At 46.0% G+C, this 25,684-nt stretch overlaps 9 protein-coding genes across 9 annotated transcripts; 5 read left to right on the forward strand and 4 right to left on the reverse strand.

The window, feature by feature from the left end:
* Window positions 1-4,237: 4,237 nt before the first annotated feature.
* BDV59DRAFT_170498 (S-methyl-5-thioribose-1-phosphate isomerase) lies at window positions 4,238-6,174 on the reverse strand. The gene is made up of 5 exons (XM_073688420.1): window positions 6,113-6,174; window positions 5,484-6,061; window positions 4,661-5,429; window positions 4,576-4,604; window positions 4,238-4,481 (listed from the first exon to the last, which is right to left on the reverse strand). Exons 2-3 carry the CDS (start codon window positions 6,005-6,007, stop codon window positions 4,820-4,822), a joined length of 1,134 nt encoding a protein of 377 aa, XP_073551145.1. The 5' UTR covers window positions 6,008-6,061; window positions 6,113-6,174; the 3' UTR covers window positions 4,238-4,481; window positions 4,576-4,604; window positions 4,661-4,819.
* A 184-nt stretch (window positions 6,175-6,358) lies between these two features.
* BDV59DRAFT_170499 (U4/U6-U5 snRNP complex subunit LSM6) lies at window positions 6,359-7,191 on the reverse strand. The gene is made up of 3 exons (XM_073688421.1): window positions 7,006-7,191; window positions 6,829-6,942; window positions 6,359-6,770 (listed from the first exon to the last, which is right to left on the reverse strand). The coding sequence occupies exons 1-3, from the start codon at window positions 7,109-7,111 to the stop codon at window positions 6,748-6,750; spliced, it is 243 nt and encodes an 80-aa protein (XP_073551146.1). The 5' UTR covers window positions 7,112-7,191; the 3' UTR covers window positions 6,359-6,747.
* Window positions 7,192-7,275: 84 nt separating this feature from the next.
* On the forward strand, window positions 7,276-8,731 carry BDV59DRAFT_170500 (small ubiquitin-related modifier domain-containing protein). Its single transcript, XM_073688422.1, has one exon. It carries the CDS (start codon window positions 7,465-7,467, stop codon window positions 8,653-8,655), a length of 1,191 nt encoding a protein of 396 aa, XP_073551147.1. The 5' UTR covers window positions 7,276-7,464; the 3' UTR covers window positions 8,656-8,731.
* Window positions 8,732-8,836: 105 nt separating this feature from the next.
* Window positions 8,837-10,173, forward strand: BDV59DRAFT_170501 (RNA methylation protein TRM112). The gene is made up of 3 exons (XM_073688423.1): window positions 8,837-9,236; window positions 9,292-9,481; window positions 9,533-10,173. The coding sequence occupies exons 1-3, from the start codon at window positions 8,871-8,873 to the stop codon at window positions 9,535-9,537; spliced, it is 561 nt and encodes a 186-aa protein (XP_073551148.1). The 5' UTR covers window positions 8,837-8,870; the 3' UTR covers window positions 9,538-10,173.
* On the reverse strand, window positions 9,978-13,739 carry set1 (histone methyltransferase SET1; the record flags this gene model as incomplete). Its single annotated transcript, XM_073691847.1, has 2 exons — window positions 9,978-10,081; window positions 10,151-13,739. 2 exons carry the CDS (start codon window positions 13,737-13,739, stop codon window positions 9,978-9,980), a joined length of 3,693 nt encoding a protein of 1,230 aa, XP_073551149.1.
* A 2,738-nt stretch (window positions 13,740-16,477) lies between these two features.
* On the forward strand, window positions 16,478-19,385 carry gfa1 (glutamine--fructose-6-phosphate transaminase (isomerizing) GFA1). The gene is made up of 6 exons (XM_073688424.1): window positions 16,478-16,780; window positions 16,837-16,907; window positions 16,965-17,196; window positions 17,269-18,662; window positions 18,716-18,877; window positions 18,936-19,385. Exons 1-6 carry the CDS (start codon window positions 16,776-16,778, stop codon window positions 19,154-19,156), a joined length of 2,085 nt encoding a protein of 694 aa, XP_073551150.1. The 5' UTR covers window positions 16,478-16,775; the 3' UTR covers window positions 19,157-19,385.
* A 192-nt stretch (window positions 19,386-19,577) lies between these two features.
* On the forward strand, window positions 19,578-20,353 carry BDV59DRAFT_198775 (lumazine synthase RIB4; the record flags this gene model as incomplete). Its single annotated transcript, XM_073693216.1, has 3 exons — window positions 19,578-19,620; window positions 19,682-19,847; window positions 19,945-20,353. 3 exons carry the CDS (start codon window positions 19,578-19,580, stop codon window positions 20,351-20,353), a joined length of 618 nt encoding a protein of 205 aa, XP_073551151.1.
* A 209-nt stretch (window positions 20,354-20,562) lies between these two features.
* BDV59DRAFT_198776 (proteasome core particle subunit alpha 7) lies at window positions 20,563-22,271 on the reverse strand (the record flags this gene model as incomplete). The annotated part of the gene is made up of 5 exons (XM_073693217.1): window positions 20,563-20,898; window positions 20,951-21,277; window positions 21,355-21,513; window positions 21,576-21,641; window positions 22,227-22,271. The coding sequence occupies 5 exons, from the start codon at window positions 22,269-22,271 to the stop codon at window positions 20,563-20,565; spliced, it is 933 nt and encodes a 310-aa protein (XP_073551152.1).
* A 408-nt stretch (window positions 22,272-22,679) lies between these two features.
* Window positions 22,680-24,051, forward strand: BDV59DRAFT_170515 (uncharacterized protein). Its single transcript, XM_073688425.1, has 2 exons — window positions 22,680-22,931; window positions 23,059-24,051. The coding sequence occupies exon 2, from the start codon at window positions 23,083-23,085 to the stop codon at window positions 23,833-23,835; it is 753 nt and encodes a 250-aa protein (XP_073551153.1). The 5' UTR covers window positions 22,680-22,931; window positions 23,059-23,082; the 3' UTR covers window positions 23,836-24,051.
* Window positions 24,052-25,684: the final 1,633 nt, after the last annotated feature.

The raw sequence follows: 25,684 nt of genomic DNA on the forward strand, positions 1-25,684 counted from the left end.
AACCGCATTACTATAATAGGTTTAGTAGCTTATATAATATAGCTAAATTAGGTATAGTACTAGAAATTGCGGATAACCGCGGATAATCCGCATAAATTTTTTAGAAACCCGCAACCCGCGCGGATTACTTTTTGACCCTGCGGATTGTACCCGACCCGCACCGAGTGCATCCCTAATTATTAGTAGAGATAGAAGTAAGCTATATATTATTTTATAAATATATTTCTTTCTCTAGTTACTTTTTTTTAAGAAGAATAGTTTCTTAGTTTACTAAAAAACTATCTTTTATAAGGTTCTTTCTAGAAAAAATATTAGTTATTTAGTTTATTTATCTAAGATAGAATTTAATAAAAAAATAAAATTAAAATAGTAACTCTACCTAATACGTCTATCTAATATTTAATTTTTTAATAATTATAGAGTATTTTAGAGCTCAATAATCTATAAAAATTTTAAAGTATTTTCTTTACTAAAGTTCTTTTAACTTAGATCTCTATTCTTTAAGAGTATAGATAATAGCTAAGAGCTCTTTATTATAGATATTATAGTTCTATTTTAATAGTATTATAGTTTTCGAAAAATAGGCTACTAAATACTAATTATTTTTTATTTATTAAGAAAGTACTCCGGCTATAACTCTATTAGAAATATTAGTTTTTAATCTTATCTTTTTTTCCGGATTAAAGTAAGTAAAGACTAGGATTAATATTAATATCTCTTTAAATTATTAGAAAATAATTTTATAGTTCTAGTTTTATTTAAATAAGATATCTTTATAAGTAAGTTAGTTTAGAGACTTTATAATTCTACTATAATTTTAAATAAACTATATATAAAAATTACTAAATTCTAGAAAGGCTTAAACTTTTTATATAGTAGTTAGAGATTTCTAGTTTTAAATTATTTTAATTTTTTCTGGGTCTACTTTTATACTATTAGTAAAAATAATAAAGCTAAAAAATTTAGTACTTATAATATTAAACTTATACTTATATATAGCTATTTATAGTTCTATATTCTTAAGATATTAAAGAACCTATTAAATATAGATTTTATATTCTACCTAGCTGCGACTATAGATTAGTATATTATTAATATATATAACTATAGTCTTATCTAAGAGATTAAAGAAAATCTTATTAATTAATCTCTAGAAAGCTATAGGGCTATTAATAATTCTAAATAGTAGAACTTAGTACTTATATAACCTATATTATAAATAAAAAGTTATTAAATTTTCTAATTTAGAATTTATTTATATTCAGTAAAAATCTTACTAAATATCTAGTTTTATATAAATCTTAGCTTATCTAAGTTAGTTAAAAATCTTATTAATTAATAGAATTAAATATAGATTCTTTTTTATAATAGTATTTAGCTTATAAAAATCTATATAAAAATATAAACCGCTACCTAACTTCTTAGCTATTAAAATTAAAGAGATAAATAATATAGAATTAGGGATAATAAATCTCTTCTTTAAATTTTTAAGAATATAGTTCCTAGCTATTTCTAATTTTTTAGTAATTATTTTATAAAAAAATACTATACTAATATTATTCTATCTTTCGAGCTTAATTTAGTAATTTTTTAGTTTTTATAGAGGTAGTATATCTAAAATTTCTTTAAAGAAAATTTCCTAAAAATAATAATAAATTTTTAGAAAATCTATTAGAATCTTTTTTTTTCTATTAAGGGGCCTATAGATCGATACTTAAGAATTTTCTTAATCTTAGTAAAAGAAATAATAAAGATCTAAGTTTCTAGGTTTTTAAAATATTACTAGAAAGTAGAGACTCTAATAAGAGTAATTTAGATATTAGTTCTTAAAAAAGATAATTTCGGGATATTAGTATAAGAAAAGTCTTTTTTCTATCTTATTAGAAATATCTAGTTTTTTTCTATTTATATCTACTTAGTAACTTAGATTAATTAGCTTTTTTTTAAGTATCTTTTATAGTAATTTAGAGAGTAATCTAGTCTAAATTTTTTTTCTTAAGTAATAGCTTATTATTTTAAAGAAGATATCGTTTTTTATAGTTAATTAGAATATTATATTTTATAAACTATATTTTTCTAAGAATAATATCCTAATTTTCTAAATTAAGGACTAGAAACTTAGTATTTAGAAATTTTTTTCTATTAATAGATAGATTTAATTAGATTATATAGAATAGAGTTATTATTATTTTTCTATTAAAGCTAGTAACTTTTCTAATTATTTATAGATAAATTATTAGTTATCTATAGAATTTAGTAAGATTTATAGTAAATTTTATATTTATATATATATATATATTAGCTTCTAAATCTATAAATATATAAGCTTAGAAAGCAATAAAGTCTTAAAAAATAAATATTTTAATTATAAAGCTATCTAATAGTTTATCTAGTAATTCTCTTAAATTAATATTAATAGATTTATTTTAGTTTAGAGCAGAGATTTTTTCTAAATAGAGTTTTTTAACTATTTCTCTAACTAGGATTTATTCTTTTACTCTAAGATTTTTAATATAGTAATCTTCTTAGCTAGATAGTTATAATTAAAGTATCTCTAAGTTCTATAATAGAAGTATTTTTTTTTAGCTATTATTTATATCTTTTTCTTAGAAATTAATAAAATATTATAATTAGTAAAAGACGATTCGCTCTTCTAGATATTTCTAGAGATATTAAACTAATTATTACTAATAGAGATATTCTATCTAGTACTACTAGTAATATGGTTATTCCTTATAGATCTAATATTTTTATTAATAGTATTAGAGACTTTACTATAGAGCTTAATAAGGTTTTTAAATTTAACATTATTACGTAGGAAGTCGCTCGTTAAAATATCTCTAAGTTTTAGGGATAGTTTATTAAATAGATTATAATACTAATAGGACTCTTTAATCTCTATCTTCTATATTAGATAGTTAAATTCTATAATAAAGTCGAAAAACTTTATCCTAGAACTTATTTTTAAACTATAGTACTGCTTACGAGTATTTAAATAATAAGTAAGATTTTTAAAGATAGTTTCTAAATATTTAAGTTATAATCTTATCTTTATTCTAATAGGGATTCTTTATATCTATTCGCTAACGAGGTATTAGCTAATATCTAGCCTTATTTTTATAATAAGTAAAGATATAGGCTATTCTAGCTCCTACTATCTTATAGTAATTAGTATTATACTAAAGTTTTTAATAAATAGTAAACTTCTAATCTTTAAAAGTCGGAGACTTTCTACTGCTAAGTATTAGGAGATTAGAGATCTTAGTAGATCTCTTAGTAGTAAAAAAAGTTTATTTTCTTTTATTTTGAGTTTATAGAGAAGTGTTCTTTTTTAATTATTCTAAGGTATAGGTATTTAATTCTTATATAACGTCTTTAGCGGTTAATTTAAATTCTTTAATTTAGTTTAATATTTTTTTTTTTCTGGGTAAGTCTAGTACTTTTAGTAAGAAGGAAACTAGTAGTTTATAATACCTTATTATAGGCGCTTTTTAGGTCTTCCTAAACTTTATAATAAAACTTATTATAAAACTAGGTATATTTAATATCTTTTTCTACTATTAGAATAATATTACGGCGTCTATACTCTATAAGTCTAGGATTCTTAGGATTAGGATTATTAATATTCTTAGCGAATCTAGCTATCTTTATATATTTATTTTGGGATATAGGTTAGTTTATTTTATTTATTTTATTTGTTTGGTTCGTAGCTTTTTACTATAAGTTATACGGATAGGATTTCTAGACCGCTAGACTGATAAATTTAGATATAATTTTAGAGAGAGAAAGAGTAGATAAATAAAAGTAAAAAGTAGAAATAGAAAAAGAAAAGAGATAGTTAGATATGATGTTACGGTCTATTCAGAAAGATAATAGAAAATAATCGATTCTGGCATCTTAACGAAAATATCTAACTATAGAGAGAGAAAGGAAAGGAAGAGAAAGGCCTTTCTATAACTGAAGCCCTTTTATAGAGCTCTAGATGAGTCATCTTGATCAGTGGGAAGTTCCAAAGGCGATCTCCAACGGCAAACGCCTAAGGCGAACTCCACTATGGAAAGTGCCATCACACTCTCCACCACGCTGGCCATAACACCATATTCCTGACAATAACTTATAAGGTTAATAAATTTTAGTAGTTTTATTTCCAGTAGAATTCCATTTTAAGAAAGCAGACTGTTAATCTAGATTATTTATTGTCCTGCGAATAAATTACTTGGGTTTACGTTCTATAGGACCATTAATACCAAGCGGTGGATGTGATGGCCAATTGTAGTAGGCTTTACCACCTGACGGAATAGGATTTGGCGGGGTTCAAAGGCGGTCAAAATTTATGCCGGCGATAGCTGCATGGGCTCCCTAACCACCCTGGTTTTCAATCCATTCATCAGAATAGCCACCAAAACTGAGTCCCTCCCGCAGCTTTAAAAGGGCCGACAATGTCAAGTTCAGGCAGACCTGATGATTTATCAGACAATAGCCTTGCCCAAGTGAGTCAAATCCTCCACCCATGTATCATTAGAATTGCATCGATCTTCTTGTCTTTCTGCTAGAAGTGCGTCGCAACCCACTAACCGTTGACAGGCGTTCAATGAACTCGCTAAGTATATTCTCACTAAAAGAAATGAGTTGGAGCTTTGATCTGATGATTCCCTCGTAGTGGCGAGAGAACGGCCTTGGCCCTAGAGAATCAACTAAGCGATCTGGAAGGCAAGATTGAGGAGCTTCTAGAATTTTTCGAAGCAAAGAATGGCCAGCAGGCCACAGGTAGAAGCAGGGAGGGCCATGAACAATCAGGGGAAAATATGACGGAGTCAAATCAAAACAGCTCTTCCAAATGAAAAACCCCATCCGAATCCTTTTCCACCACACCTTTCTCCGTGATGATACCATCAATGAGAGCGGCAGGTGTGACGTCGAATGCTGGATTCCAAACATTGATCCCCTTTGCCGCTGTGCACACTGTGACCAGTTCCACTCCCTCGCCATCGTTGCCTTCACGCGGTCCTCTGATACTAGTCACCTCGGAAGCTAGACGCTCTTCAATGACGATTTGATCTCCAGACTTCGTCTTCACATCGATTGTCGTGAGCGGCGCAGCGACCAGGAACTTTACACCATGGTACTTTGCAAGAACCGCAAGGCCGTATGTTCCAATCTTGTTAGCGGTGTCCCCATTTGCCGCTACCCTGTCAGCACCCACAACAATCGCGTTCACGCCAGCTCTCCTACTTGCAAGCAGTGCAGCTGCCATGGAGTCGGTAATTAGTGTAGCGGGAAGTGAATCATGAACCAGTTCAAAGGCCGTGAGTCGGGAGCCCTGATTGTAAGGTCTGGTCTCGGTACAATATGCGTGCTGTAAAGAACCCGTAGATGCGAGGGAGCGTATGACGCCCAGGGCCGTTCCATAGCCCGATGTTGCAAGGGAGCTACATGAATCAGTACTCGAACTGGAAGCCACGAAGGGCATTGATGATACTCACCCTGTGTTACAGTGAGTCAAAACTGTAGCCTTTGCGTGTTTCCCGAGGGCATTCGTTAAGATCCATCCCGCACCATTCTCGCCAATCCTTTTATTATCTTCCACATCTTTGACGAGCATTTCCTCGGCAGCCTGGATGAAGGCACCTGCAACCGCTTTGCCTGTTGCGCTAGGGGCCCGAGCACTCTCTGCGACCACAGTCTCGAGCTTACGCGCCGCATCACTTAGGTTGACAGCTGTAGGTCTGCTGCTAACAAGGTAGCGTAGCTTTTCGGTCACGAAAACCTGCACATCTTCGGCGTTGGGGGATAATTGGTTATGCGTCGTCAAATGGTGCAACTCTGAAGCAAGTGCGAGTGCTGCCACGATAGCAATCGCGGGCGCGCCTCGCACTCGCATATCCTTTATTGCATGCCAGCCTTCTTCGCTGTTATGTATTTTAACATATCTCTCCACGTGCGGCAGTTGTAACTGATCGATAATTGCAAGGTCACCATTGCTGTATTTAATTGCCTGCAATGTCATTTTGGATCGAGGGAGGGGCTCGGAATGCGCTGAAGAGGGAGGCTGTATAAGAACCTGTTCCAATCAATTAGAGTGCGGCCTACACCCCGTACACATTTGACTCACCGAGAATTTGCTGTAAGTTGTGCCCTGCAGTTGACGATGAGTATTGTACAAGTCCCGACGTGGTGGCAAAGTGGGGTCCGTTCACCCTTTTAACAGTGGGCTGAATTTTCTCCAATTTTCCCCGTGCCACACCCATCTGCTGAGCATCTACGCAGTATGCCCAACATGTTCGGTTTTCCAACCGCATGGTGCCTGTCATACCCTACGATCTCACGTATGCTTTATTCGTCATGACCGGAGAGGAAGTGTCTTATAATAACTGGGCTAGGACGCAGGGATCATTCTGGAAGTAAAAGGTCTGATTCGTCATGGTCGCATGATAAATTCACGTAGAGTTGGCTTATGAGCATCTAAATTGCCAACAACTCATAGAAACAGAGCAGGCCCGCCGGCAACACGTAAGGTACTTGGAAAGATGGCAAGGGCAGAGACGCTACTCCCGTCATTCCAGGGAATAAAACGCAGTTCTCGACACGGCCTTCACATAATCGAACTGACGCACAACGGAGATGTATTAAATCATGACCATGACGGATAGTCTAGGCGAATATGCTAATGTGGTCACGGTAGGCAGGCGGAGACATGGTTATGGAATTTGGTCATGGCCGAAGAAGTTGTTGCATCGCGAGGACAAATCAACGTGCGGAGATATAGAGGACTGGGTTGAAAGGGGCATAAAATTAGCGATGTAGGCATTACAGGAGTAACCATCATACCATTGTTCCCACGGACAAATGCATCGCCGTAGTTGCGTCGTAGTTTTCCATTCACATACTCCTCGGACTTCTCCAGCGCAATGTTCATGTACCCATCAACAGATTGGAGTTCACCTAATGGTATTATGAGCGTCAGAATATGGTAGCATGGCCGGCTGTAGAGGGAGATTCAAGGACCTTTGTAGACGACGCCGGAATTCAGCTTGACAGTAACCGGAGCGCCGATTATTTCTCCCAGAAAGGCGGAAGGGTCTTTGCCTTCAGATGATGCTCCGTTCTCCATTGTTGACCGACCTCTGATGGGACCTTAATTTGAGAGTGCGATGGCTTGCGAACAAAAGGTAAGGCGGCGCTGCTTTTCGGACGGGGCGACTGAGGAGCTACGGAAAGCGGTCAGTCTCGTTGTAAAAGGCGGGGAGGCACGTGTTGGTCCCGCTCCTCCCTCATGATGATCGTTGGAACAACCGTTATGATTATCTGCTACTAGCCAACTGACTCTTGGACTGTCTCGATCGGCCCAGATCCGGTTCTCTTCTGCCTACCCCGAGGCACTCATCGTTCCGTTTGTCTTGCCTATCATGACGATGCTCACTGTCGGGTCCGTGATAGTCGAAAGTCAGCCTTAGCACAAGAGCCATGCGGTCTTTCTTCAAGAGGCCTTCGTGGGCAACCCGAGGGGAAGAGGACTCCACCGCAGATTTTTATCGTCGTGCTGATCAAACCTATGCCGACATCATCGCTGCGAATAAAGACTCCCGAGAAAACTCGACAAAATACAAGAGTGACAGGTCTGCAGAGGATCATACGGGGCATAAACGAAGACACCCTTCACCCGAAGATGACAGGCTGCCACGGGAGGACCGCATAGTTTCAGGATCGCCGGAAAGTCCCCGGAACAAGCTCAAGCAAAAGCAGTCTTCTAGAAGGGGCAGACGCAGTAGCTCGCCCGCAGATGGTGATTCTACCCGAACGAGTTCGAAGCGGCTCTCATCGCCCCTTAGTGCTAGCGAGATCATTGTTTCAGACACTGTCGACAGGGGCCGCTCAGATACAACGGGTACTGCAACAGGTTCTTCTAGTCCCAGTGGTGAATATACCCATGACGCTTCTCATTTAGCTCAAAACAACAGCCCTGAGGTGCGGGCCCTCCAGGAAAGCAGGAGAAGTGAAGAGAACCTCCAGGGTGGCTCTCTCTCCGAAAATACCCATCGAGATATGGTCATTCAAATCCTTATTACATCCGATATTAAAGACACCAAGCCACTTATTGTTCAGCGAAAAATATCTCAGTCATTGAAAGACGTTCGTCTAGCCTGGTGTAGTCGTCAGAACATACCAAAGGAATTACATTCGGCTGTGTATCTGACGTGGAAGGGGAAGCGGCTATTTGATGTGACGACATGCAAAAGCTTGGGCATCGGGGCGAATCTAAGTAGCCCAGCAGCGGATGACTATTCCCAGGACGATGAGAGGAACGTGCGCGTCCATATGGAGGCGGTAACCGATAATCCTTTGATACTCGTGGACAAGCGACAAGGCTCCGTGGACAGTTGTGAATTCACACGAGAATCGACGCAGCCCGAAGAACCCGGGCAGCCGAAGTCGGAAAGAATTGTCCTCAAATGTCCTGGGCTCGCGGAGCTTGAAATAATGGCTCTCCCTTCCATGAAAGTTTCCGAAGTTATTTCGAGGTTTCGTGAGGCAAGAAATATCTCCGAAGACCAAGGTATGTATCTGATATTTGATGGCGATCGCTTGGAGCCAGAAAACAGCCTTGAGTATTACGAAATTGCGGAGGATGATCTTGTAGATGTCATCGTCAAATGATACTATAGTTTGTACATAATGTTGCCCAACGGTCCTGGTTGGAGTTGAAAATAATGTAATGCATTGTTGCTTTAAGTCGCATCTCTGGCTTCTTTTTCCTACGCACGGGGGATGAAATGCTTAATTTCCTATCTCCTGCATCGCACTGGTCTGCCAGTAAATCTCGGCGTCGTGGTGGCCTGTTCTTGAAGTCTCGGAGTGTGGTGGTGAAGTACATGCTTTTGTACCTTCGGGTTGATTTCTGGGTCTCCGGTACTCCGCACGAACTTCCGCAAATTTTCTCGAGCCGCCATCACCAGGAGTATCTTCTTGACATCCTACGCCACCCCACCGCCGTCTTGACGAATCCCCATAACTTCTTTATATTTTGCATCGCCGGACGTTTCACACAAATAATGAAACTGATTACAGCCAATTTCTTAACGTGCGCGGTAAAGGGTTGCAAGACCTCGCCAGCCTCGTTTCCTCTTCACTTTCGGGATGCTGAACTGGAACTACAAGAGTGTGATTTCCAGCCAGATTTCATCCGTAATATTCTTCCCCGGATTGACTGGGAGGCATTGCAAGGAATGGCCAGTGAGGTGAGCCAGAGCTCCATTCGATCGTCGAGGAAACATCTACTTACCCCTGCTACAGCTAGGCTTTCCTTCCATTCCGCAGTCTAAGCCTGAGGGTGACGCCCTCCAGGATGAACAGCTTCTGAAGGAGCTTCACCGGTTGTTAATGGAGGCCCAAGTCACAGAGGGGAAACTTTGTTGCGGAAACTGTGGGCACGAGTATCTTATCAAAGAAGGCATTGCCAATTTCCTACTCCCAAGTCATCTAGGTGAGTCGACTCCACAAATCCGAGACCTTAGCTTTTGCTAATATAGGATAGTCTAAATTTACGCCTGAACGGATAATCTAAAGGAACCATGATTCGGACTTCAAATCGATGTTACTTGTGCTTGACGGCCGCCTTCAAAATCCAACAACCGCCCATCATCCGTAACTTCTGTGGCTTTCAAGGGTGTTGTCATAGCCTATATTCATGGACAATCCATTCTCTGCGGATAATATTCTATCTGGATTGCAGCTGAACATATATGGTACATGGCTGTTTCTTTTTATTCAGAAAAGAAGTACAAAGCACAACACTGACACAGGTGATGCGCGCGGTTTCAACGAGAACTCCTGACCAGATGCCCAACAAAACGCCACAAAAGCATGCTGCAGCCCGTCAAAGAAGCATGGAAAATGAACGGGGTTGGAGAGAAGGTATTGGAAGGCCGATCGCTTGAGAAAAGCACCGGTCGGTGCCTTGGGATGGAAAAAGGTGTACATTAATTGAGGAAGCCTTTACACCCAGTCGAGCCGCAAAGGCACGGGATTCTGTCATCGCTGTCCCATTCCCTCTCGAATTTGTAGTCGTAAGTCAACTCTTCATCTGTAAGAGAGTTAGTTAGCCTCCGGCTCCAACGCTGTGCATGGCTGGCTATCTTGGAGATTTGCCTACCTCTTTCAATATCTCTCAAGGCATATATGACAATCCGCTTGCTGCCGTCCACCTTGATGATCTTCGCAGTGCAATTAGGCGTACAACTGTGATTGATGAACCTCGCAATGCCACCCCTTTTCGTGGCATCGATGACAGTGTTTTCGTCAATACGGAAGAGATAACTGCTGCCGATACCACTCTTCAGATACTGTCTTTCCCTCATGTCCGCCACTTGCTGTCGTACTTTCTCTCCAACATACTCGATAATCATATCGTTGGCAGAGATGTTTTCCTCGGCGTAGAGACCCCAATTATGAATAGCGGACCGAGCGAAGCGCACAGGTTTCTTCCGTTTCTTCAGTTGGTTGAATCGAAGAACGTCACTATCACCGCTCTGTGTCGGGAGCGCTTGTTTTTGAGCGTTGATATCGGCAATGAGACGGCGATTGTTAACTCTTGTCGATCGGGAGGTTGATTTAGAGATGGTTTTAGCAGCAGCGAGTCTTGCAGCTTCAGCGGCAACACTTTGGGGATCGTTCTTCGCTCTGGCCTCACGTTCTTCACGCGCCTTCTGAACCTTGATGCGATGTGGCAGATACTTCGACTTCTCCGATTCCAGGATTCTCTTTCTTCCTTCAGTCCGAGCAGCACCTGTGGAGTTCCGTACGTAGTACCCATGTATTTTTGCCTCCTCATGGATTGGCCCGATATCTCCTGGGCGGTTGAGTGCTTTGATTTCTTTCTGTCTCCAGGACCATGCAGCAAGATTCCCTGTGTTGGCAGCGAGCTGCTCAGCAAGGACTTCCTGGAGAAAGAACAAGTCTTCCTCATCTTTGACCAGGCTTTGCCAACCGTCCAAGTCCAAGATGATGGTCTCATCATCTTCCACAATCCGTCGAGGTTCACCGCGGGAGACACGCCATCGCACTTCCTCTGGCGCAGTCTCTCCATAGACAGACGTATCATCGGCTCTGTCAACCGAGTATGAGGAGGCGCGACTGTGCTTCCCAACCAGGAGCGGTTCAATGCCGACTGCTTCTGGGTGTGACGGGCTCAGCTCTTTCTTGTCCTCTTCCTCGCCCAAAGCCTTCCGAGAAATGTCAATGTGTCCCTCGTTGTCTGTAGGCCCATTGTCATCAAGCGCTGAATGAATAACGGCCGCTGCAGCTTGGTCCTCTGCCATAGAGTCCACGCCAAGAAAGTCATCATTCTCCCTTTTCCTTTTCCGCGCTTTCAGATCCTTCTTGTCTCTCTTTCTCTTGAGAGACTCTGTAGCAAGCCCTTCCGAGTCTCCAGGAATGAATTCGGCCCCAGCATCACTTTCCTTCGTGTCACCAACATCGTGATCTGCAAGCCGTTCCGATGCAGCTCTATCGAGTGACCCTACATCGCCATCGTCAGAGACAGAGGATCGTGAGCTCATCCGGCTCAGAGGCCGGCTGTCTGATTCATCATTATCTTTGGAGAATGGAGTTCTCTGCTCGTCATCAGAATCGTCCACGTCGTGTAATTGCTGTAAGCGGTGATAGAGAGGCCGGACTTCCTTTCTTCGTAATGGCTGCTTACGTCTCTCATCCAAGAAAGCAATGTCCGTCCGATCAAGGCGGTTAGACTTCCTAATTCGTGGAAGAGACAGGACGTTGAGGTTGGATGCGTTCAAAGGTTGTCTGATCCTGGAAAGGTCGGAGCGCGTACCAGACGTGCCGACCGAGTCATCGGCTTCGATCCGAAACATGGGTCTTTTCAAGCCCTCAGGTTCCGGGATGCCTAGTTTTTTCCTCTTTTCCGCATGTCGGCTTGGATCAAGGTAGTCATACAAAGCTGGTACACCTATGCGCGACTTCACGTCTTCGAGAAGTTTATCCTTCAGGTCCCGGATGATGATGGTCAAGACCTCCTTGCACGGATCTAGATCAAGGGCACGCTGCTTCTTCTCTTCTTCAACGTCAAGCTCTGCCTCTTTCTTTAACCTGCTGATCTCCGCTCGCTTCCGCTGCTCTGCTTGGAATCGCTCCGGGCTGGGGCTGCGTTCATAAGCGGGATTCCCGTAAGGCTGACTTTCCATGTTCATGATATACGTGAACAATGGCTTCATATGGCACATTTTGTAGCAGCGCTCTGTTTCCTCCTCGCCACGTCTGGAGTTCTCAAAGATAATATAGTATCCGGTCTTATCGCAGCGGATATTTTTCCAATTGAATAACTTGAGTCTCTTCTTCAGGTGCGGCACGGTAGTGCTGAGGACCGGGACATAGCAATGGGCGATGAAGATATATGGGTCGCGCTTTATTTGGCTGAGAATCGGGGTCTCTTCGACCAACGACGGCACGGCCGGTTTCAAAAAGGTCGCCCTAGGGCCTTCCGGTATTGTAACGATTGGGCGAATGGAGGATTTCCCCGATGGTCCTTTTGGTGCTGTAGGTGGTGGCTCATTTCGCTTCAGCGGAGGTTCGGAACGTGCCTCCTCCATAGAGGGCGTCTTGTTTTGGTGTCCGGCTCTCTGCGACTCGACGGTTCTTGAGACAAGCTTCTCTGAAACGATTCCATCTCGATCCAGTTCGACCCTGATCCTCCTAGTCCCGATCCGCTGTTCCTTCTTGCACTCATAGAATGCCCGCTTAGCAGCGGTCGCCGCAGAAACCGGCCCGCTGCCCCGAAACGATACGCTGTCTTTGTATTTGATAGAGCATATCCCAAGGAATCGGCCGGTAATAGGGTCCGTGCGGTTGTTTATCTCTGCGATTTCACCGAAGCTTGAGAACAATGCACTTATGGGCGCAATCGGCGTAAGAGGGTCAAAGCCGGTGACGACTATTTGCACAGGAGGACCGGGCCCTATCGTGGTTGCAGCGTCATATGGCCATTGTCTCAGAGTATAGGGGGCGGGTCGATATTTCGTTTTTTGTTTGCAGCCAGTGCCGCGGGTGTAGTTCGATATGGCCAAACGAGGGTCAGCCGGGCAAGCCTCTTGTTCATTCACTACAATGTCCACATATCGGGGTTTCCTTCGCTTGTCCTTTAGAGACGATCGCTTTTCGACGTCGGGATCGTAGACAAGTTTGCAGCCCTTGATGTTCCCGGAACGGCGGCTCTGCGACTGGGGGGTTGGTGGCGTCTGAACGGGGGTGATGTCAGGTCTTTGTGTATCGACGCCCGGACCGGCAGGGTTTTCGGACATGATGCCATTTGGCACCTTCGTTTGGGACGGGGAGCCAGGCTTGCGAGATGGCGATGATTCCGCGTTGGTGAGGGGAGTGAGAGTTTCGAAGCGCGCTTCATCGTGAGTTGTCGCTCGAACGTCTGGAGCGGATGAGGCAGGAGCGGAGGTACCTGTGCTTATGGAGCCCGCGGACGCTTCTCCGACGAATTCAGATGACGTTGCTTTGCGATCGGGCAGGATCTTTGCCGTCCGATCGGACGATGGAACACCATTACTGGGATCATGGATACTCCCTGATTCTGAAGTTTCCGGTCGTTCAACGCCATTTTCAGTGCCAGTTGGGGCCTTGGGCTGCGGCCGATCCCGGGAGGGTTTGAAGCGTTTCTGCTGGAGGACAGATGGCGCAGTAGGGAAAAAGTCCGCAAAGCCTGCCGATGACCGCGACATAATGAGAATGGCTACGCGCCGGAATCAGAACACCTGCAATTCGAAGGCAGCATCCTTGACCACTCCTATCGGATCATGCGCTCATATGAGGCCAGGACGTTTGCCTGACGCAGGCCGTGCCGGGCGGTCCCAGACTTCAAGGATGCGAACTGGACCGAACAGACGAGGAGGTTCGACGACCAGAACGGACACGCAGGAACACGAAAGTGTGTGGATTGACTCAACCTTGATTGGTTCCAGATCTCTGATGGCAGAGATCCCTGGGGAGGGCTAGGGACGATCGTCTTGATTTCGCCTTGCGAACGCGATCAAGGACCATGAACACGCGAAGCAGTTCTCGCAGGACGGAGTGGGGGAGGGGACAGCAGGGGATGTCGTAGAAAAACGTCACGCAGAAAGAAAAGCGTCTGTAGGATTTCCACGGGCCGTCAGTTTGACTGCGAACGCCTCGCTTGGTTGTGTTGGCGTGAAGGTCCCCAAGGGAAAAAGATGAGAGGGAGAGCGAAAAAGAGTTGCGAGGCCGGCTGTTCCTTAGTTCAGAAACTCCACGCCGCAGGGATGGACGGGTCCATCACGTCGCCATCATCCCCAGAAAAGAGAATACCTCTCTTTGTCGACTTGATAGCTCCCAACGAGGCCTCTAGGATACTGCTCTATCTAGCTATGGATCTCTCGCCGTTCTCGCCAGCCGTTGATATCTCACGCGCCGTCGTTGCCGGTTCTCCTTGCTGACGTCAGTTCCTCCGGGACGCGCAGAAAAAGTCTTCCTTCGCTCACTTGTCGTTCCCGCTGAAGTCGCCTAAAATCCATCCAGCTATCGATAATGCACCTTCCTCTGTCCCGGAACGACTAGGATTACGGTATTGCGCCCGTTGGGTGTTGCTCGAGGCAGTTTTGTTGTCCATCCGGCCTTATATGCGACAGAGTGTTCTCTACGGAGTGCTGGGAGATTGCGATATCGTGAAGTCGTGTCCCTCTGGTCGAATTGGCTTTAAAAGGGATTATGCTTGGATGTCTGGACATGAGTGAACATACTCATACATTCTTGAGGATGAGCCCTCCTACGTCAGTAGGTACTTGGGAATCCAGCAGTGCAGTTGCATACGCCGTATGCACGTAGACCTCCCCCAATAGGCCCTATAGACATCCCCCAGGGCCGGAAGAATCGTTAGGAGGGGTCAGGAAGTGTCCAGGACCCGAATTATGAAGGATGCTTGGTGCAGACTGATGTTCAATCTTTGAGCCTAATGCACAGTGGTTATAGAGCACTTCTTGCCTATCAACCAAGGATCTACTCAATGAGTGCTCGGGTAGGATCAAATTTCTAAAGTGAATCGCAACTTGGATCGGAAGCCAGTATTAGATAATCCACGTACTGGTATGAAAGATCAGACAGTCAAGTGGCCTAAAATTATTTTTTGATAGGAACAAATCCACAGCCCGATACTTTGCATGCCGAAAGTAGGGTTCAAAGATTTGCATGGAAATCAGGATATTGACATGCTACCTGCATATCTGACGGCATTGTACATGTTTACGGCAGTCCATCCAGGCATGAGGTCTACTCCGTCCCCTTGTTCCCATTGCCTGTCTAAACTAAACGCGAATGATCATAGGCCTACAGAGTCCTCCGTACTTCGTAGGGCAGACCAACGCTAGAAAGATCTTCGTTCGGTGAGACATCCCGCAGATTCCGCTCTGAAGGGAACTGAGGGCAGGTGAGGGACTCCACCACCCGGACAAAAATAGCAACTTCACCAAATGCCTCTGAACCAAGGTTGGGCCATCACGACCACACACTTTTCTTTGTGTTCGCACCAAAATTAGCCCTCTAGTGCCATTCTTCGTTGCCGATGCCCGGGAGACTGATGGATGTATCCAGTTCTCACTGGGAATTGCCACATACCGATTTGTCCTGCCCGGCAGGAATGGAAACTCAAATGAATGGGCGAGTGATGGGAGGAGACAAGACGGATAGACCCTGCAGATGAGCCAGTCCAGAATGATGTAAGATCTTGGCTCTTAATAATTTCGATATTATCACTGATCGGAAAAGGGGCACCCTCTGGGGACACAGTGTTTCAGTTTTCGTTTGTAAACAGGAAACATTTTGTCAGGCGTCCCAAGGTACGGAGTTCTCCCCATGAGTCGATGTATGGACCTACGCAGGAGGTACTTAGGTACAAGGAGCCATGCCCCTTTTCGTACCTCGGAAAGACCATTGGGTTCCTGTCTCCTTGGAGCAGAGTTGTCCTCTGTCCGCCACAGAACCAGAACCGTAGTGTGAAGTTATTCTTAGAAATCCTCCGAATATCGCCCAGTCCCCATGGATCCCCAACTAAAAGCAAATAGAATCAGACACTAGGGGGATTGTCCATAGCAACCAGGAGGCAAGACTGAATCCTCCCCAGTGGCCAAATGGCCAAAAATAATCTTCCTAGTATGGTTATTTTTTGATCGGTGGTGGGGTCGCTGGGAATACCGCCTCCGTACCAAGTAACCGGCGAGTTTAGTCTCCCCCTTAGCCACGCCAGAGATATGATGGGGCCGAGTCATGGGTGAGACATGCCTCAGCAAACGGTGTGAGGCGCAGACCATACCGATTATTGGCCCACTCACTTGTTGGAGAGGCCATTCCCGCTGGGCAGAGCTGCTGTCCTGGTGCGCTCTCGCCCGGTGGGTCGATCTCAAACATAAAACAGAAAGCTTTCCCCCTCCTCCTTCCAACTGATTGTCGATCCCAAACCATTTCACTCCCCTTCATCTCTCTCTCTCCCTCACTCGCTCCCTCTCTCCGTCCTCCTCTTCAATTACATATACCCTTCCAGTGTTTCTCACGCATTAGATCACCACCGTTGTGTGTCCCACCGCTTGTTTGTTGATATTTCTCAATTCTTGGACGGTCCGAACCAGCGAGCTGCCGTCGTCGAGAGGGAACAAAAGATCCAGAAACACTCGTTTTCTTCAGAACTAAACGCTAGACTTCTACCTGCCTCGCCTAATTCCCCATTCCACCTCATCTCGTCCATATCAATCATGTGGTATGTCCCGGACTATCTCGATCTGCCAGACTTGGTGGGGCTGACCTGTCGGAAAGTGGCATTTTCGGTTATATCAACTACCTGGTCGAGAGAGACCGCAAGTTCATCCTTGATACCCTCCTCAACGGTCAGTTCAGCTCTTAACCCCCCTTTCAGATCGGTCATCCTGACGGGAATCACTCAGGCCTCTCGAGACTGGAGTATCGTGGCTACGACTCTGCGGGTCTGGCCGTGGATGGTGATAAGAAGAACGAAGTCTGCGCATTCAAGGAGGTTGGAAAGGTTGCGAAGCTGAAGGAGCTCATCGAAGAATGCAAGCCCGACTTGACCAAGACCTTTGAATCTCATGCCGGTATCTCCCACACCCGTTGGGCTACCCATGGCACTCCCTCGCGCCAGAACTGTCACCCTCACAGGTCAGTGAGTCCTATTGGATCTGGAATACATCGCCCTCAGCACCAATGACTGACTCTTACGTCCCTTAACAGATCCGATCTCAACTGGGAATTTTCCGTTGTCCACAATGGTATCATCACCAACTACAAGGAGCTGAAGGCCTTGTTGGAGAGCAAGGGCTTCCGATTCGAGACGGAGACCGATACCGAGTGCATTGCGAAGCTCACAAAGTACCTGTATGACCAGCAGCCTGACATCGACTTCACTGTCCTGGCCAAGGCCGTCGTGAAGGAACTCGAGGGTGCCTTTGGTCTCCTGATCAAGTCTGTTCACTATCCCCATGAGGTGATTGCGGCCCGAAAGGGCTCTCCTCTCGTCATTGGTGTCCGTACGTCCAGAAAGATGAAGGTGGACTTCGTCGACGTGGAGTACTCTGAGGACGGAGCTCTTCCTGCGGAACAGGCTTCCCAGAACGTGGCTATCAAGAAGTCTGCAACTGGACTTCTGGCCCCTCCTGACAAGTCCCTCCTCCATCGCTCGCAGTCGCGTGCTTTCCTCTCTGATGACGGTGTTCCCCAGCCTGCGGAGTTCTTCCTGTCGTCTGACCCGTCCGCCATCGTTGAACACACGAAGAAGGTTCTTTATCTGGAAGACGACGACATTGCCCATATCCACGAGGGCCAGCTGAACATCCATCGGCTGACCAAGGACGATGGTACCTCCAACGTCCGCGCCATCCAGACTATCGAGCTTGAGCTGCAGGAGATCATGAAGGGCAACTTCGATCACTTCATGCAGAAGGAGATCTTTGAGCAGCCCGAATCTGTCGTGAACACGATGAGAGGTCGTTTGGATGTTGCAAACAAGCAAGTCACCCTCGGTGGACTTCGGCAGTATATTTCCACCATCCGCCGCTGCAGACGGATCATCTTCGTCGCCTGCGGTACCAGCTACCATTCGTGCATGGCTGTCCGTGGTGTCTTTGAGGAACTGACCGAGATCCCCATTTCCGTGGAGCTGGCCTCCGACTTTTTGGACAGGCAAGCCCCAGTGTTCCGTGATGATACCTGCGTCTTCGTCTCGCAATCGGGTGAAACCGCTGACTCGCTGATGGCTCTTCGCTACTGTCTGGAGCGGGGGGCGTTGACGGTCGGTATCGTCAACGTTGTCGGTTCATCCATCTCACTCTTGACCCACTGTGGTGTGCACATCAACGCTGGACCCGAGATTGGTGTCGCCTCCACCAAGGCCTACACTTCTCAATTCGTCGCCATGGTCATGTTTGCGCTGTCCCTCAGCGAGGACCGGGCGTCGAAGCAGAAGAGACGGGAAGAGATCATGGAGGGTCTCGGAAAGATTTCCGAGCAGTTCAAGGAGATCCTGAAGCTCAACGAACCCATCAAGCAAATGTGCGCCAAGTTCTTCAAGAACCAGAAGAGTCTGCTTTTGTTGGGCAGAGGTGGCCAGTTCCCTACTGCTTTGGAAGGTAAGCAAAACCCTGCTCACATCACCTATAGCATCATCTAACGGCGGTCGCAGGTGCTCTTAAGATTAAGGAGATTTCCTATCTTCACTGCGAGGCGGTTATGTCTGGTGAGCTGAAGCACGGTGTCCTCGCCCTGGTCGACGAGAACCTGCCGATCATTATGATCCTCACCAGAGATAATATCTTCTCCAAGTCCCTCAACGCCTACCAGCAAGGTGAGTTGAACCCATTTGCATCGATCAAGATGGACCATAATCACTGATACGTTTGCAGTCATTGCTCGGGGCGGTCGTCCTATTGTTATCTGCAACCATGATGACCCCGAATTCTCCTCCGCGCAAACAGAGAAGATTGAAGTTCCCAAGACGGTCGACTGCCTCCAGGGTCTGCTCAATGTCATTCCGTTGCAGCTGATCTCTTACTGGCTTGCCGTGGGTGAAGGACTTAACGTTGACTTCCCCCGGAACCTTGCAAAGTCCGTGACGGTGGAGTAAATTTAAGCTGCGATTAGTATATTGGGGCGAGGAGCCTTGTGTCGTTTTACAGCGTTCTAATGTAATTGTTCCACGTGTCTGGCAGAGCTTCTTCTCGTTTCTCGATCTGCATAGGGATCGGCAGAAAATATCCATGGATATGAGTCTTGCAAACATTAATACGTAATATTTATCTGTAAACGGTGTTTCAAGGAGGGTGGGATGTTATGGTCTTTTGAGCCGAAAACAGGAGGGGATCCGGCATGCCGCACACTAGGCCTAAACGGGGGGTTCTGCTGTGGTGATTGCACGCGTTCTTACCCCACACTAGTCCATCCCACCAGTGCCGCCACTTCCTCCGAGACCAGCATTTAGGAGCTTCAACACCTCTGTTTCTGCCTCCTCAGTTATCTCATCTACTAAATCCTTACATCCTGCAATCATGGCTTCTCTGAAGGGACCCGGAGCCGCGGAAAGCTTCGACGGTGAGCCTCACCCCCGAAACTCGGTACTGTCCCTGGCGTGCTTATCACCCCGCTCCTCCAGGCTCTGGACTGCGCATTGCGATTGTTCATGCGAGATGGAATATGGGCATAATCGGTCCACTACTGGAGGGTGCTAAGAAGAGACTGTTGGCGGCAGGTGTCGCTGAAAACGACATCACTGTTCACACTGTCCCAGGCAGCTATGAATTGCCATTTGCTGCTCAGCGGTAAGCATTGCCTTTGAGCGCTCCTCATTTTCGAACAGACAAGAGGGTCTGCGCCGCAATCTTGCATCTGACTGATGTCGTGATTTGCGTCTTATAGGATCTATGCCGCCTCACAACTCCAAGCTGCGAAGAACTCTTCCGGCGAAGGCATCAGTGCCACTGACCTGCTGTCCTCCTCCACCGGAGACGTAAGCAAATCAGCCCAACCTCCCGCTGGTGCGACTAGACCTTACGACGCTGTTATTGCCGTGGGCGTCCTTATCAAGGGAGGAACTATGCATTTTGAATACATCTGCGATGCTGTCACTCATGGACTCATGCGAGTTCAACTGGAGGCCGGAGTGCCTGTTATCTTCGGTGTGCTTACGGTTCTGAATGAGGAACAGGGTCTGGCGAGAGCTGGTCTGGGCAAGAATCCCATGCACAACCATGGCGAGGACTGGGGTAATGCCGCTGTGGAGCTTGGTTGGAAGAGGCGGGAATGGGCAGAGGGAAGACTTGCGTAGGCTGTCGACCTCCACGGAGACAAACCTCGAATTCGAGTGCCCCAAAGAAAACACGAATACCGACAAAAAAAAATAATTGGATATCTTTGTTTCTGTGCGCGATTCATGTGAAATCAATCTAGAGGTTACGGGCCAAGACATCATCGGTTCTACCCATATTGAAAAGAAAACGAAATCATGCTTAATCATCTCTGTCTCTGAGACCCCTTCTACTCCTCCATGCGCTCGCCTTCGTTGCCTTTGGGGCCCTCCTCCTCCTCTTCATCGTCACCCTCTAGTGACCGCTTTGCTGCCTTCTCTGCCTCTTCCAGCAGTTCTTTGGGCACCTCCTCGTGTCTACCCTTGGTCGGACCATCTATCGAGCTGATCCAAGACATTTCCAGCTCAAACTCCTTGTCCTTGCTATCCTCATGGGCAACATAAATAATGCGAGCCGCTTCCTTGACGGCATCAGTCAAGCTCAAAGTCTCGGAAGCGAGATCTAATTTCTCCAGTTCCGCCTTCGCTGCCTGTCTTCCCTTTCCAGTAGCCGCGCCATAGTACCCCTGGTCATTCGTAAGCATACATTATGGTCTCCCAAATTGGGCGGCCACTTACCCAGTACAGCCCGCTTGGCTCGATCATGTACAGGCCGGGACCTCCCGACTTCGCACCATCAACCTTACCACCGGCACCGGAGGATGGGCCGTTTCCGACCTGGCCATCGACGGCGAGCTCGGCCTCGGAGTCCCAGCCGCCAACAATAGCGGTTATACCGAAAGGCCGGACGCTGGAATAAAGGGTGTACGCTTGCACGTAGCTACCGAGTCGATTCGAGAGAGACGAGATCGGGATCGGGCTCTTGTATACGCCTCGCCACGAAGAAGCCTCATCTCTTGCTCGCGACACGAAGTGCCGTCCATCGGGAACTAGACCAGAGGAGACCTGCTCGAGGGTGACAGGGATCCGGCATCAGAACGTGTCGCTCAATGTCGTTCGGGGGAGAACGCAGGGCGACTTACGATGCCAACATGGCGGTCGACTGTTGCTATTCTCTTGTTCGCACCGGGCTTCAGAAGCTTGCTCGTTATGATCTTCTCCACGGCCAGCACAACGCCATCCTTGCATCTGATACCGATGGCAGTCCCTCCATTCTCGACCGCTTTGACGGCATATTCCACCTATTCGGAACACATACGCGGTCAGCGCCAGCACGGACGACGGCGAGACAATGGCACCTTACCTGGAAGTTCCGACCGTCCGGCGAAAATACCGAGTTGGAAAGATCGTAGCCAGTACCAATGGACGTCTATTACATCGGGGTTAGCTTGGAGCTGCTTTGGGGTTGGAGAAGCGTTGTTGGCTCTGGGCGGAGAACAAGGAACACACCATTTCTTCTGCGGTGGTATCTGCCCAGACCCTGGTATTGATAGGATGATGATAGACTGGGTAGGTGACGATTGACGAGCGATCAGAAACAGAAGGATGGGCTGGGGACGGTGGTTGTTGTGAGGAAGAGAAGCTGGAAGCTCCCAGGGATTACCTAAGATGCTCCGACCATCATGCGTCACGGGGTTTCTGCCTACTGGGTCACATGACCATTCTGGTCTATGGTAGAGAGAACTATCAATGCCAACCTTGGAAGGGATCAAGCGATGCACTGCCCCATAGCTTATTTTCCTTGATTACCTGTCAGTATGTAGACATTACTTCCTTAATACCTCTGCAAAAGTTGAAAGGGCTATCTGCAGGCTGCCCCATTGGTTGATCAAGTAACAAAGTGACCTCTACTCGCTTGTCCTTTTTATTATTTGGGATGTCGATTTTAACAGATTGTAAATAGACTGTTGCACAAAATAAGTTATGACTAGGTCAATATAAGGTAGCAAAGTACCGGGACCCGAGCACATTCCGCCGTTCTGGTAAAGGATCGCTGCATTTTGTGGAACAACATCTGTGAAAGTCAGCGCCCAAGATGATAAACAAGGTAATAGAAATTATCACGGTATAGGGCCCTACCTATTGACTTGTTATGGGAACCTTTGGCAAATATCCGATCTCAAAATATATAATGTATCAACTGCAAGTTGTAGAGGGAGAAAAGAAGCCATTAATGAACCACCTACTAGGTACATAGATATACGACGAGGAGAACCCGTTGTATGGACCGTTACCCGTTCGATTTCAAGTACTCGCAATATATTCTACGCGCAATGTATCATGTGATTAGGGTTCGGTAATAATCTCTATACGGCCCTGGAGCATGTCGAATACCTACGACATCGGGAGGTTGGTTAAAAAGGTTGATGGGCGTACGGAGTATTGAAATGCGAAGCCCCTCCGGGAAGGATAATAGATCCGTCAGTGGTTGTCGAGTGCCCAACCCGACAGGCTTGGGCATCGATCTTGTCATTCGCATTCTCATTTAAAAAGGAAAACGGCAGTCTTCTCTTATGTTCAATATTCGACCGAATTATTCATCGTGCCCTAGCTGTCTATAATTCTATCATATCATCGTTACTGGGAAGTGGACGATCTTCACCGTACCATCACCCCGTTGGCCTCTATCAAGCAACTTATAGCTCCCTAACATCTAGTGGTACGTGTTCGTATACTCTTCTGCCGTTTCTGAAAGGCAAGGATCAAGAAACTCTCTGGACGCATGCCCTTCAGTTCACGTAGATACATTCCTGTTATGTCCATGTTCTGACCGCCAGGTCGTACAGTGCAGCCTCAAAGGTAAACCGAAAATGCAAGAAGATCTCGCTGCGCTATTTGCGCGGCAGATGACCGTGGAGGCTGCAAAGCCGCTTCGGAACGAGGCGATCATCGCCCCCGCTCCTTCGAATGTGACGTACAGCATCTCACAGCACTATCACCATTCCGCCCACATACCCCGCAAGACAGTCGTGCCCAGAGCCTCCCCGAACGTATCACTATCTCCGCCTTGCTTGAGCCCGGAGCAACGCTTACATGAGCTCCTACAGCGCCACAACATCGACCCAACGTCGCTCTCCCCCAGTCAACTGCAACTTTTCGATAATGCCGACCCAGAACAACAGTCTCGGTTGCTCCAAATCTGGCAGATCTGTTCAGAGAGCGTTGATAGAGGCGACCGCAGACCAAATGCTATGGATGCCACGATAGAAGGACCAGGATATACCATATCAGCCCAGGGAATGGACATCGATATGTCAGGGGGTAACCAGATGGTCGACAGCGGCGACGATAGCCAGCAGTATGCGGAGCCATATATGATTCACGGTTACGAGATGCTTGCGCCGAGGGAACAGGACAGTTCCGTGGGTAAAGTTGCACCCTTCATGAACGAGCCTACGACAGGATTTCCGTACAAACCAGCAAATGACCCGGTATATCAGTTCCAGAGTCAGCGGTGGTGGGAACGACCTCAGCAGGGTCCTGTCGGATATCAATACGGGGCTATCGAGGAGATGGACAGTATCTCAGGATGCGGGCTTGTGCGACCCAGCCGTCTCGCATAACGGAGGATCTATCCTGAGCTGGAAGACTACTACTTAGGAGGCTATATTAATTAGCCATATACAATTGGGAAGCCCTAGATATGAGCACAGAGATTACGTGGACACTGATACCTAGGTACCGCTCAGTATTATACCAAAATACCTTAGTCCCCCACATCATGCATCATTCTGTTCCAGTCCCCCTTAGTAACAATCTAGCTGCTTGTTATATCATGGCACCTTGAAGCCTATAGTATAGACTTGTCTGTGATAAAGTACAGAGAAAGGGTCTCTTACTCATACCCGCTAATAGCAAGTCTGCAAGATTGGCTATAACCACTTCCGAGTCGCTCTCCAGTGGCCTTTGAAAACTACACTTATACTCGTTAGAAAGCATTAATCTATATATAGGGCACCGCAGTTCACTTTCGGACTATTATAGAGGAGCAGACTAGGAAACTATCCATTTCGCCCAGAGCGAATGTCGGAATGACAACTCGAAAGCCCAGTTTCAGGGGAACATGCAACGTAGCGTTAGTCAATGGTCTGATTCTCAAATTGATCCGTGACAATCAAGATCTGCCATTTGTTATCGACGAAGGGGTTATGGTAGGTACCGCACGCCAATTCGTGAGAGATATTGACCAATGGGATAAGCGTATGAGGAATATGTCCCTGGTCGACCAGGCTACGCAGGCTGCAGCTTAAACGTGTAAGAAGGCGTATGAAGGCGTTTGTATAGACGCTGAATTGGCTCTTTAATCACTCCTATTTGATGTAACATTTTCGGTAAATTAGTAGAGCACAACTATGGACACAACAAAAGTAGGGCAAGCAGAGAACTAGCTTCGGTAACTGCGACTGTATACAAGTTGCCCTGCATAGAGTCCACGGTATATTAGAGCCATTTGCCTAACGATACTTTATGTAACTAACTAACTGACTAACTAGTTAATTATACATGGGAAGCTGGGTAAGCGTTCTCGAGCCTTTTGGATTCGTGGGAGATCAATGGCTTCCGTATCCCAACCTAATGAGTCTACAACTCAATACGAGTTTCTAGGAGGCCTTTAATGTAAGTATCTGTGATTCGTGAAAGTTTTATGTCCCCTAAGCCTTGCATAGGCTGTATCTACGTGCCCCTCATCCCGCAGTAGCGTGAGACTCAGCCTCAGCCTTGAGTTATTTAATGAGTGTGTGCTGTCCACATTCCTTTATTCTTCCTTCATCTCTTTTCAGTGATCCCATCCTCCCTGAATACTGCCATGGCTTCTGGGGTCCATTAGCAGATCTTGGAGATGCCATAGATGCGGGGTCTCTCCTGAGGGTTCTATAAAACCTAGTCGCTCGGTCTAATGGGACGTAGTAGCCAGTCTCATGTCTTATGAAAGTAGGAAACCCAATTTACCCCACAAATATGGGGGCAACAGGTTTCTGTTACGGGGTCATTTGATACTTTGAGTTTGAGGCCATGATCCGGTCGCTTGGACAGACACCCGGGGAGAACGGGCTTAAGGAGGATCATCCTGATGGCAGGCATCTAGCGGTGTGAGCGGCCAAGTTCATCGATGCCGAGCCGGCATCATGTGTATCTCTGGTACTACTAGGTAACTTCTAAGTACCTAGCCTAGGTATTATATATTGTACGGTCCTTTCGAAAGTTTTCTCACGTAACTATGAACCCTTCGGCCTATTCGCACTCTTTACACTCGTCCAAGACATGCTTGGGGTCTCGGGCCATGTTGGAAAGATTACAAATGGGGCTGGGTATTGACAATAAACCGATTCATATATAAATCGGATTGACATTTCAGAGTAATGCTTAATCCTCATTGGAATAGAGGTATCTCTTCAAAGGATTCTACCACCA

The sequence above is a fragment of the Aspergillus ambiguus genome (genome assembly GCF_047715705.1).
Source record: "Aspergillus ambiguus strain CBS 117.58 unplaced genomic scaffold BDV59scaffold_4, whole genome shotgun sequence".
NCBI lineage: Eukaryota > Fungi > Ascomycota > Eurotiomycetes > Eurotiales > Aspergillaceae > Aspergillus > Aspergillus ambiguus.